At 35.0% G+C, this 13,826-nt stretch overlaps 1 protein-coding gene across 2 annotated transcripts in view; it reads right to left on the reverse strand.

Annotated features, from left to right (window-relative positions):
- Positions 1-13,826, reverse strand: part of LOC149787652 (branched-chain-amino-acid aminotransferase, cytosolic-like) — a 54,765-nt gene that overhangs the window by 25,612 nt on the left and 15,327 nt on the right. For both annotated transcript variants that reach the window (XR_016424082.1, XM_089973843.1), the window contains exons 4-7: positions 6,258-6,368; positions 4,578-4,697; positions 2,843-3,003; positions 2,273-2,415 (exon numbers count right to left, since the gene is read on the reverse strand). Coding sequence is in view for 1 of the 2 variants with exons in the window: in XM_089973843.1 (XP_089829969.1) it covers positions 2,273-2,415; positions 2,843-3,003; positions 4,578-4,697; positions 6,258-6,368 (535 nt within the window). In the remaining variant the exon portion in view is untranslated. The remainder of the gene's footprint in view (positions 1-2,272; positions 2,416-2,842; positions 3,004-4,577; positions 4,698-6,257; positions 6,369-13,826) is intronic.

Raw genomic sequence — 13,826 nt, forward strand, 5'->3', positions numbered from 1 at the left:
TGAAATGAATTCACCCAACATATGTCTGAGGCCGCTAGATTTTAAGTTAGTAGGATTTTTGTGTCTTTTAACTTTTCTTTTATTCCACCTCCTTTTTTTTATATTCAAAAGACATAATTAACATGATAATACAAAGGAGGCCAGCTTTTAATTCAGTGCAACAATACAACAAATACTTCTGGAAGTCAGTTATCAAAACACTGTCGGCACTTAATGAGGTTCTCAGAGAAACGCTAGCAGACACATCAGTTACGGTAGATAGGCGCATTTTACATTTAATTACAAGAGGATACATTGCACTTATGACGATTACACTTAAAAGGAGCTAAAAGATAGAACTAGAACACAAATTTCAAATGATAAAAAAAATTATTTAATTTATATTTCTTTATTAAAGTACTGCCTCCACTCGGCGTAAGTGACATTTTCATTGATCAAAATTTCTTTACATATTGTTGCAGTGTACAGGGAATGTCATTTGGAAAGAAAATGTAAAAAATTGTATGACCTATTTTTTAATTTGATATTTCATAGTGTTGATTAAAATTTCCTGGTCATATCTACCGTTTTTGACGATAAAACGAGCGATACATCAAAGTTTCCGTTACCAATTTTGATCACGACTTTCTTCAAATTCAACAAATAGGGATCAATTTTTGGGGTATTTCTGGGTTTAAAAAAATGGATCCATGCCTTACTCCGCGTTATAAGCAGGTTCGCGAATTATTGAGTAGTGGTGTATTTGGTTACAACTTAGAAAACAACAGTAAACATAATGTAAGCAAAACCTTTAAAAGTGGTTGCTGAATGAGACAAGTACATTTAAAAACTACAAACATAAAATGTGAAATCTTGAAAATAATGTAAGATCAATATGAAATTAACTTTAAAAATGAATCTGAGCACTTTTAACTTTTAAAATAGTGAGCAACACAATATAATAAAACACCAATTGTCTGCACCCACCATTTCTTCTGAAAATGTTGATTCCCCACTGACTGAAATATATGGCCAGTATCTAGTCAATCCTGGTCTCCTGATTGGTTATAGACCAGTAACTAGTCAATCTTAGTCTCCTGATTATGGGCCAGTAACTAGTCAATCTTGGTCTTCTGATTGGTTATAGGCCAGTAACTTGTCAAACTTGGTCTCCTGATTGGTTATAGGCCAGTAACTTGTCAATCTTGGTCTCCTGATTGATTATAGGCCAGTAATTTGTCAATCTTGGTCCCCTGATTTGTTAGTCCATTACATCATTCACACTGACAGCTAGGCTAAATTAAATATGGAAAGTCCCCCTGTAACTGCAGTGATTAGTTCATTGTTCTTGTTGTATTTTTAATGCCATTTTTCAGCACATGATAGGCTATATAAAGCCATTATATCAGATGAAGGAAGAACCCAGGAAAACCCAGGGAAATCCCACCGACCCATCAAAAGCTACTGGCAAGCTTTGGTTGGTAGCTTCACATTGAGATTTTCTTTGAACTACAAAGATCATGACCTTTCACTTTTTAACCCAAAAATCAGCTTGCCTCTTCAATACCTTAAATGCAAACCTTTCACCAAGTTTGGTCAAAAACTATTAATTTATTATGCAAAAAAAGTTTTTCCTCAGCATATAATTTTGACTTTTGACCTTTTAACTCCAAAATTCAGATGGTATTCTCATCCAATCTGAAATACATCTACAATCTGTGAAGGTATATGGGTAGTAATTTCAATATTTGTATAAAAACACATTTTTCTTCTTTCAGGAACCTAGATATTTGACTTTTTGACCCCCCACCCCTAAATCAACAGACTTCTTCCTTACCCAAAGTACAAGTCATACACAAAGTTTAGTCTTGGGATGTAGGTTGAACTAATGTCATTGTGCAGAAACCATTTCTTTTCAGTCACTATGATCTGGCCTTTTGACCATGACATCGATAGGACCTTCTCTCTTACTCCAAGTGCAAGCCAACCGATGTGTGGTAACTGTAGATAGTTAAGAACTTAAGTTAATGTGCAGAAACCATTTTTCTTTTTTCATCGGATGACATTAAAATTTCAGCTTTTATGACTCCAAAATCAAATGGACTCTTCCTTAACCAAATTTCAAGCCATATGATGGAATGCAGACACTACTTAAATATTATATCCTGGCTATTTGCTGGACTAAGATAGAGGAACAATGGTCTAATGCCCTAAAAGAGGTGGAAATTCTCTAAGTCCAAGAAACAGCACTCCAACTGACTAGACCACCAAAATACCTTGTGCTGATACTTACCTCCCTGCTCATTAACCCAGAATGTGAAGAGATTCATGGTCCCTACTTCGGTTAGTTGGTGATCATTTCCAAAAAGCCAGAGAACCTGCTGACAGCCCTTCTGTGTTGCATAGTTGCTCACATACACTGTTGGACCATAGTTACTGAAAATTACATGTTACTGGCAGCTTAGTATACAAAGGGGCAAATCATATTGTCATACACCCCATAGACCATATATCACATAGTGTCTAGTCAATTGGCCGTCCAGTCCCAAAACTGTTTTACAGGACAACAGTCATACAAAGGGTGTAAATTAATTTTTTTAAAGAGATGCTGTACAAAAATGTAACCATGCAAATGGGGCAGCAACAACAATGCTAGTGTTTCTTTAAATAGTTGAACATAATAAAAATAATCACTTGAAGTAAATGTTCGAAAAATTTTCTACATATAAATGTGTCTGAACACTTTATGCTCTTTAATGTGTATATCCTGGAACTTTCACGCAATGTTTCCTTCCTTTAGTATATACTTCATAGAGATAGAAATTTATCCAATATCAATCTTCACACATATACACACCCTCACCTGGCTGTCTTGTAGCCTCCTACACCACCTGGCCATGCCCTTACAAACTGAGGATCAGCTAGCAGGGACACAGGCTTGAACCCTGTTTTAAAATATGGTCCAACAGGTCCAATTAAGACATACAAGAGGGATGAGTTGGATTTGCTCACTCCTAATGTTGGCTGAAAAATAACATGAACACGGAACTATATAAATTTACATGTAAGAGGACTAACTTAGAAAAGTCATTCAACTAAAAAAAATTATATTACTTCTGAAGTACAGTAAAGCTTCCTGAAACCATCCCCTTTGTGACCCTGGTTTCCTCTGCTGGCAGGCACAATAAAGCTTCCTGAAACCATCCCCTTTGTGACCCTGGTTTCCTCTGCTGGCAGGCACAATAAAGCTTCCTGAAACAATCTCCTCTGTGACCCTGGCTTCCTCTGCTGGCAGCACAATAAAGCTTCTTGAAACCATCCCCTCTGTGACCCTGGTTTCCTCTGCTGGCAGGCACAATAAAGCTTCCTGAAACCAACCCCTCTGTGACCCTAGTTTCCTATGCTGGCAGGCACAATAAAACTTCCTGAAACCATCCTTCTGTGACCCTGGTTACCTATGCTGGCAGGCACAATAACACTTCCTGAAACCATCTCCTCTGTGACCCTGGTTTCCTCTGCTGGCAGGCACAATAAAGCTTCCTGAAACCATCTCCTCTGTGACCCTAGTTTCCTCTGCTGATGGACCACAATGAAGCTATTCCATAGCAAATAATCAATTCACTACTAAACAAGATTTGTGTTTGCTCCCACTACATACCAAACAAAATAATAAAAAAATATATCATGAAAATCAAAATTATGTCATCCACATATAACAAATAATTATTTCAGTTGTTTACCTCACGTTTCATTTGTCCAAAACTGATTTTTTTAAAAATCATGCTGACTGCTGAGAATGAGATTAAAACATTAAAATATTTACAAAAGATTTAACTTCTATGACGCCTTACATTTTAGTTTTGGTATCTGGATATGAAAATAAATATGTGTACCAAATTCCATTTGTCTACCCTCAAGAAGAGTTTCCCTAATTGAGCTAAGATGGTTATTGTTGAAAAAAATGTTCATGTCCTGAAGTTTAAAAAAATGTGCTTTTGTCACAAAAGTTTGTCTGAAAAATATGCTTCGAACAATGAAAATCTGCTGTTAGTAACTGAAAATCTGAGCAGTTCATCTATATCAAATACAAATAAGTGTAAATGCTTTCATTTGTCTACCTCAAATCATTTATACTTCAATGTGCTAAAAGATCTTTTGTCAAAACATTCCAAGTCCAAAAGGTTCAAAAATGTGCAAAATGAACAACAACGAACAACAATAATGAAAACTGCCATCATGGTTGGAAAATCTATGCAGGTTATTTAATTATAACCATGGCAAAGAATGTCAAATTTCAGTTAAATAGTTTGTATGATATTGTTTTAAAACAGATTCAGTATGTACAAATTCAAAACTATGCTACTGCTATTGCAGTAGGGACTTAAATCCATTGAACAGATTGATTTGGAAATGTATAGAGATTTGATGGGCTCTTGGTTACTAGTTTTAAATGGATGCTGATCCTCTGAATGGGTAATCCTCATCATTTCTAGATGAAATTTGTCATCTCCAACTCTTACTGAAATAATCAATTTGATCAAAACAGGAAAATGAATCAAAGTAAAATTATATGCGTATGAATAAATAGGAACAAATACCTCTGTGCCTATAAAGGTGGGACGAATATAGAGTGAGCTTTCTAAAGAACGTGGCACCCATTCACTGTCAACGCTGACCAGCTTCTTAATACATTTGAGGAATTCTCTGCCGTCAAATGTCTGAAGAGAAATAATTTGTTATTATTTTATTATTGCCTTCTCTCTTGGAAACTGTTAGGTGAGATGAAGGCAAAGGCTGGCTTAGAAAATCAAAACCCATTTTAAGACTCTCCCATAACATCTCAATTAGATAAATGACCATGTTCTAAACCACAGGATATTAACTCTACAAGTATTCCTACTGATATTCACTAAATTTTCAATAACTCATTTTAATTTACAGAATAAAAAAATGCTAACTTTACTCTGCTTAACTGCATATGTTGGAATGAAGAAGTGTTTTTTAAATAAATGACTGTTTTAAACTGTGACAAGAAACTCTTCAAAATTATATACCTTAATATAAAAAGAAGGACTGAATTCTTTCTTAAAATCTACTTACGCAGATCTCAGGTAATTTTTTTCTCCATGCATTCCCCGCAACAAGCAAGTTACAACAGAAATTACTTAGCTTATCACATCATTACTTACGCTCTTAATAAAAAAAATCACTGGCACCCAGTGCAAGTTTCATGCTAAGAGGCCATCTTCACTCTTAAAACTTTCACGATTTGAACCCATTTTTGCATGAAGTTTTTGCATCAGGTGCTTGTGTAAAAAGCAATACGTCTTAATTTGCAACATCTTCTGGACTCCATTTAGAGAAAACAGACAAAGGCCATTGATAGTTGGTACATACTTGATGCTAAGCAATGTTGAGCTTCATAGCTACCATGGGTAGAAAATGCACGCATATTGAGTAAGAACTCAAGTTTTCCTTGACACAACCAAATTTTATGCAGTCAGGATGAGGATGAATGGTTCCTGAGCCCTGATTATGTATAGTTTATACCCTAAGATCAACTTTCAATGTAACCTAACTAATGACTGTATATTTAATGCAGTCATTATCAAGGATACCCAGAACATGCGATTCTACACTGAAAATTATTCCAACAGTCAGTAGATTTCCATGTATTTAGCAAGGTTTGACGGCAAAATTCGCTGCAAAAAGGAGTTGGTGTTGTAAAATGTTACTACTGATCATAATGCTAGCACAATGTTCCTAAGGTGAACTATCAAATAATAAAGAAAGATTTATCACAACACATTTTCATTCAAGGTACATATCAAAAAGGAGAAATGGGGAATATTTTTTAATTTTACTCTCTAGTTTGGAACAAACTGCATTTCTAATAAATCTGACTGGTTATTTTGGTAACACCCCCCAAAAATAATAAAAAAACAACCCAAAAAAACAATGCAGGACCAAATCTAACTCAAGAAATTCATGCCTTTGACAAGGACATCAAAACGACTTAGTAACCAAAGCTTTTTCATGCTGAATTCAGCTGCATGACTTTGTCTGAGTGAGTCCTGTGTAACATGCTGACAACATATGACTCAATGCTTAAAATTAGATTGTTTTACATAATTTGAATCCATAAAAATTCCATTATGTGTTGTTAGCAAATTTGTTTTATGTAAAACACAAATATGTTTGCTTACCTAGAGCTCTGATTATAAAACATCAAAATGAATCTATTCAAATCAAATGTATGTCATCTCTGCCATACTTACTGGAAGACAGAGTCTCTCTGCTGTACTCAGCAACCTTTTCATGTTTTCCATTGGCCTGAAGAGACGTATCTTATTATCTACACAATGGTATGCTTTCAGGCCTTCAAACAACTGAAGAAAAAAATATAAAAATGTGAAAAGTGAATAAAATTTCAACCTTACAAGGTGCAAGTGCCGGTGGTAGGGTGGGGTGGTGTTGCTGATTTTTATAAAATATTTTGCTAAGCCATATTGAACAAGTCTAACTGAGCAAGGTTGCTCATTTGCGCATTAGCCAAATGCAAGAGCAGTTGGCCAAGAAATCTGGGACAGTAGGGTGATTTACGAAAGAAATTTCTTCCAATACTTTGGATTGCTTATGCTAGGAACACAACTGTTTCTGGGTTTCTCAAGTTTTTGAACTTTCATCCAAATCTGATTGCACATCACAATAATTTGTCCAATACTGTATGGCCCCATTTTCAGGAAACTTTGTGTCAAAGCTGGCCAAATTCTGTATTGCAGCTTTTTATATAAAACTATGCAAATGTTTTTATTATTTTTGTAACAGCAATCATGTATAATGGCAGAATCATATAATGTGTGTAAGCCAGGACATTGTCAAATTCTGTTAAGCAATTATTTATAAGGAATGGTGGCCGTATCTGATGTGGAATCGACATTGTCAGTATCAATTTGAAAGTCCTCCACAGCAGAATGCTTTCTGTTGAAATTCTGAAAAGATGTTTAAATATTTTTTCTGATTTTAGTCATGGGGCCCATATTCAATGGTAGATTGGCATCAACTTGTAAAAGTTTGAAAGCCCTTTATGCCATGATGCTTTCTGCAAAGTTTGGACTAATTCTGATGAGCACATTTTCAGAGTTGCCTAAACATTTTTTATTTTTTATTAATGATGGTCGTATTTTGACAGTGCACTGATATCATTTGTATAAATCTGAAAGCATTCTATACCAGGATGCTTTCTGTTAAATTGGGTCAAATTCTGTCTAGCAGTTTCTGTGAAGTCGTTGAAGCTTCTGCTGTTGTTAATAATAGTTGAGATTTGATGGTAGATGGCATCATTTTACAAAAGTGAAAGCCCTCTATACCAGAACGCTTTCTATCCCACTTGGTCAATTATGTTGAGGGGTGTTTGAGAAGGAAATAGTTCAAAAGGTTTTCCTATTTTTAGCAATGATGGCCATATATGATGGCAAATTATCATTATTTACAAAACCATTCAATTTTTTATTCCAGGATGGATTTTATCAAGTTTTGTCAAATTCTATTTAACAATTTTTGTAATGACTGCCATATTTGAAGATGGATTGGCATAAATTTTAAAAACTGGAAAGGTATTCATGCTAGGATGTTTATTCTGTCAAATCTGATCCAAATCTTTCAGCAATTTTGGAGAACAAGTGCTTTAAGATTTTTCTATTTCTTGTAATGACACCCATGTTTAATGGCAGACTGGTATCAGTTAAGTTATTTTAAAGATCTTTATTGACAGGATACTTTGTGCCAAGTCTGGGATAGGTTTTGTTATTTTTAGTAATGGCAGCTATATCTGATTGTGCATTAGTATCATTTGTATAAATTTTAAACTACTTCATGCCAGACTGATTTCTACAAATTTGGTAAAATTCTGATGAAGCATCTTTTTTAAAGTATTTTTATGCATGCATTTTAGTAACAGTGACCATGTTCAATGACAAATTGGCAACAACTGGTGCAGCGGTTTTTGAACAGTTCAAAGTAGCAACTGATGATGGACACATGACAAACACACATGTATACAGGGCCATACCACAAGCTTGACTGGTGCTTGTGCCGGTAGAGCTAAAAATTGAGTTTCAAGATGAAGCAAGGCCACGACTTGAAGATTAAAGTGATATTGTAAAACATGTTACCCTTACCCAGAGGTCTGTCTGTTTTGTGCGCATTTCACTGAATGAAAAGTCTATACTTTACTAATGCTTCATCCCAGGTATCAACAAAATACCTTAAGTGCTTTTGTTAATATTATATTAAATGAAGAAAATGTTAGATGACTGTGACAATGACCACATTGTCAAAGAGGTGAGTAGGCATGTTGCTGAATGAATTGTCTTGACTTCATAATGACTGATTCCAAGTACGAAGAAAGTTCAAGTTCAAACAAATGAAAAAAAACTTTAAACCAAAAACATTAATGCAATTTTACTGTAACTGTAAATATGACACCATAGTACAAGGGGTGTACAAATGTTGCCACCTCTAGAGAACTGATCTTAACACTACTCAAAAATGTATTGCCAGTATGTATGACCTGTTTTCTTAGATCCATATTTCCATCTTGCCTCTTTGCAGGCAGCATCAAGAAACAGTTTCATTCCTATTTTTGAGGCATTCATATACATATGGATCTGTGACAGACTGTATATTATGATTTTGATGTCCATACTGACAGTCTGTATATTATGATTTTGATGTCCATAATGACAGACTGGATATTATGATTTTGATGTCCATACTGACAGACTGGATATTATGATTTTGATGTCCATAATGACAGACTGTATATTGGTGGCGCTATACAGTTTCGCATTTTGCATAGGGTTAGGAATTTAAAGAAAAAGAATGTCCCCGGCTTTCCTCACTGGTTATACTGGCTATTTAAAAAAGACCTTGTATATCTTAGGTATAATGCAAAGAACCTTTAATTCCCTTTAATTTGGTGTATGATTGATGGGTGTACTATGGGTTATAGAGTATACAGCTTGGCCTTACTTCAAATGTGCACCTTTCAAAAAAGTGCTAGCTCTACTTGGTCATTTTCACTTCCTGAACTTCAGAGGTCAATTGTATAAAAAAGAGCCGATAACTTTTTTTTACATTTTATATATTTGGTAATTCATTCATTGCACTTTCAGAAGCTGGTATTGTCTAGTCTGGCAAAATTCATTTTCCCTATTTTAATAGCTGCTATGTATAATGTACTTTAGACTAATTCAGACTGATTTTTTAACACAAGGGAGCAGTCATTTTAGTTAGCAGTGTGCTTAAATCATGTAAAATTTCCAAAAGTACAATATCCAAAAGAAATATCATCCACATTACATTAATGTAGCATAGAGATATGCAAACATTCTCTCCACTGTGCATGTTTTAAATGCGAACTACTTCACCTTACATACGTCACTCTCTCAAAAGTACATATTATCTGGTGAGCGCCACCATTATGATTTTGATGTCCATAATGAGACTATATTATGATTTTGATGTCCATACTGACAGACTGGATATTATGATTTTGATGTGCATAATGACAGACTGTATATTATGATTTTGATGTCCATACTGACAGACTGGATATTATGATTTTGATGTCCATACTGACAGACTGTATATTATGATTTTGATGTCCATAATGAGACTGGATATTATGATTTTGATGTCCATACTGACAGACTGTATATTATGATTTTGATGTGCATAATGACAGACTGTATATTATGATTTTGATGTCCATACTGACAGACTGGATATTATGATTTTGATGTCCATACTGACAGACTGTATATTATGATTTTGATGTCCATAATGAGACTGGATATTATGATTTTGATGTCCATACTGACAGACTGTATATTATGATTTTGATGTCCATAATGACAGACTGTATATTATGATTTTGATGTCCATAATGAGACTGTATATTATGATTTTGATGTCCATACTGACAGACTGGATATTATGATTTTGATGTCCATACTGACAGAAGGACTCTCATCTACAAGTTTAGTCTTATTTCAGAGGGAATATATATTAGACCAAAAAACAGAATGGGTTTGTTTCCTATTGCCCTGGTTTTAAAATTAGGGTAGGTAGGTATTTTTTTTATAAACATTACAGATATTATAAATATTAATAAATATAATGTACTAAGCACTTCAAACACTGGGCTAAACTGGCATAAATCAATTTTAGGTATTTTTTTCTACTTTAATCCAAAGGGGGGTGGGGAGTGCAAAGGTCAGCAATGAGAAACATTTTTTTGTTGCATAATAAATTGATGTTGATATTGACAGGGGATATTTATTTATCTTATTTGAGAGGACTCTATCTTCAAAGTACTTCTGTACTTCAGTTTCCCTTTAACCTCATATGTACATCAGAGACCCCCACTGTTGAATCTGACCCACATTTCTGACAGCAAGGTGATTTTCTACTCTCAATCTTGCACCCTTAGAAGAAGCACTGTTCAAAGGAGGTTCTTCTTGCTTGGATATATTCTCACTATGGCAGTTTCACAAAAAATCTGAGAATCTGTTCACAAATTATATGCAGACCATCCTTTACTTTATCCATTATGTACTTTATTTCTGCACTAAAATTCTAATATACAGTCAAACATGTCAGTAGCAGTCAAATGTTGGAAAAAGGCCAAACTGGCCTTTGTACACTGGCTACATCTGTTTGCTGGTTCACCTTTCAAATGAATTCCATGAACTGAATACCATTAACATTATTACTGTTGTTGTTGTTATAGGGTTTAATGCCATTTTCAGCATAATACAGGCTTTATATATTCAGAATGCCATTTTCACTGCCAAAAACTACATGGGTAAGAAAACTTTGCAAATTACCGTTGTTTGTTACAAAATCATTTAAAAGATAAAATGTATATGATTTCTACTGCATATGTTCACAGTGTAATTGTATTTGGCACTATTGTTCAATATAATTTCATTTTAACACATATATTAATTGGAAAAAACTCTTAAAACTAAAGAGAACTTATAATCCAGCATATCTAAATTGTTTCGACAATTAGATATTTTCTCAAATTTGTGCTCTATATCCTTCTATGGAAGAGTTGCTTGTTTTATTTAATGAAATAAATGATTATTGATATTGGTGTTCCTTTAAATTTCCATCTCTTTTGCATTATAAAAACAACTTACATATAAATGTGAAAAAGAAGGGGGACTCTTTGTTTGGCCAGCTTTTATACTTAGAAAGGAAAACAGCTGCCCACACTTTATAAAGTATCTCAGCTAACCAGTTGCTCAGCTCACCATGATCAAAAGACAGTTGGTTTATGCATGATGCCTGTGATGAATATGGAATGGAAAGAAACCTTCAGTGGCTACTGTTAGAGTAACATGAATTGAAACTTTGTTGTCTTTTATACACATATGATTTTTAAATAATGAATGACCCCTGATCCTAATGCAACAGGATTAACTTGTATCTTTCCTCTTAGATTAAACTGTATGATCAGACATAGCTTTAAGTCACTGGCAAATAAGTTAAGATATCAAACTATACATGTCACACTGGAACAAAGGTAACTCCCATTTCTGCTGTGACAACACAACTGCTTTTCGCACAATCCAGCCAACAAATTGCTTTGACCCTGTCCACTAATGATACAAACCAGCTCGATGTGTGAATCTGATATATAGACATCTTTGTACACAATGACAATGTAACTGGAGTACAGTGAGTACATGCGAGATAAGAAATGTTTACACATCAACTCACGTTGTAATGCTTACCTTTCAGTATTGCATAGTTTTGCTATTCTGGGATGGTATTACCCTCATCTACACAGTAAGAAACCTCCCAAATCCAACCCTCATTCTCATTGCAGGAGGAGGAAATTGACAGAGGGATTGCTGGGTTTGGGTGATGTGTGTGTGTGATTTGGATTTTTAACGAATCTTTCACAATTTTTCAGTCATATTTCTACGACGTCTGCAGTGTGGCAGTTTATAGTGATGCCTAGCACTGGGACATCATGTTGCAGACATGTAGCATGATGTCCCACCAAGTCACATTATCCTGACACCAGGCCAACCAGTCCTAACACTAACCTCTTAATGCTGAGTGCCAAGCGAGGTATCTGTTAGTACCATTTTTGTAAGTCTTTGGTATGACTCAGCCAGGGATCAAACCCACGACTTCCCACATCTGAGGCAGATGCTCTAACCACTAGGCCACCAGAGCAGACTCGGGTTTGGGTGAAGTATGATGTCAAGCCATTATGGTAACCATGAAGGCATACTCAGATCCACCCAAATATGCCTTCGCAACATCCTCCAATAATGAATTAGTAAAAAAGGCCCATGAGGTTGCAATGGCTCAGACCTCATGGACTTTAATACTCATGAAAAAAAGATGGCCAAAGACGGATAAGTTCTCTTCATGGTTTGATAATCCATCTAGAAACAGCAGATATTGAAATGTCAACAGAGCCCTTTGATGAAGAGGAAAAGACATTCCCTACCTTCTCCTTACTTTAAGAAGCAGCCAAATGGAACCTTACTGCCCTAATTCTGCATAAAAGATGATCTTAATCATCCCCAACACAGTTCTTACTGAATGAGGGTCTCTTCTAAACGTAGCTGACTTTTGTTCAGAAGTGTCATTCGAGACTGATGTAATGATGGTAAATATGTTCAACTAAAAAATTTTAAAGTACAGTAGTCCCCCTCTTATAAGGCCACCCCTACTGCAGCAGGGAAGTGGCCTTATAATGAGGGTGGCCTTTCTAGATGGGGATGACAAATGCGAATAGTAAATACATATAAAGAAAGTCACAAGTACATTTAATTCTAAAACATTTAATATTTTCATTAAAAAATCACATGCATGTTGTGAAATAAATGTAAAACAAACTGTTTCATCATTTTCAAAAGAATCTTATGAATAGCCATTGATATAGTTTTAAAACTGTCTTTATAATTATGTTACAGATCACATCATGTTACTTTTGGTTGGTAACAGTCTAAAAAACAAACCAGTCTCATCACAATAAAAAATATCCTTGCTGTCACATCCTCTGCATATATTGTTTAGTCTTTTGTTCCAATCTTCGACAACTTCAATATTAACATCAGCTGATTCTCCACTAAGGACAGAACATTTAATATTGTGTTGCACTTGAAATCTGTGTAACCATCCGTTACTTGCGGTAAAGTTGTCATATCCTAATTCAACTGACAAAATTGTTGCTTTTTCTTATCAGTCAAATCTGGAAACAAACATCTCCTGGCTCAAATAATCTTCCTTTCTTTATCCAATTCACCTTCCCACTTTTGCAGAATTGTTTCCTTATCTTTCACGATATTATTTATCTGAGTCTTTCTGACAATAGTTTTCTGCAAGGATCAAGAGGGGGACTACGGTACACTTAAAACTCAATTGCCTCCAGTACAGTTTCATACACTACAGTCCCAAACCCTATGGAACTCATTGACTTCTTGCCATCTCTAAATATGACCTAATCAATGGCTTTTTTTAATTGCACATGGCAACAACAATTATCTCTCCTGCCAGAAGACATATTCAATCAACACATTATGTTCAATATCTGCTGCCCTTCCTGCTTCCCCCCCCCCAAGAATCTGACTATTCCATGTTATTTGTCTGTACTATTAAACTTTTTCAAGAGTTTTTATTGTTCCTTTTCTCTTGAACATATCGAATGCTGGACACCATTGTCAGAAACTTCTATAAGCCTGATCATGCAGACATTTTGCATTTAAAGATATGTGCAGTTTACAGCATCTGAGGTACTCCTGTAAAGTTAGTCT

The sequence above is a fragment of the Sinohyriopsis cumingii genome, chromosome 11 (assembly GCF_028554795.1).
Source record: "Sinohyriopsis cumingii isolate HCF-2022 chromosome 11, ASM2855479v2, whole genome shotgun sequence".
NCBI lineage: Eukaryota > Metazoa > Mollusca > Bivalvia > Unionida > Unionidae > Sinohyriopsis > Sinohyriopsis cumingii.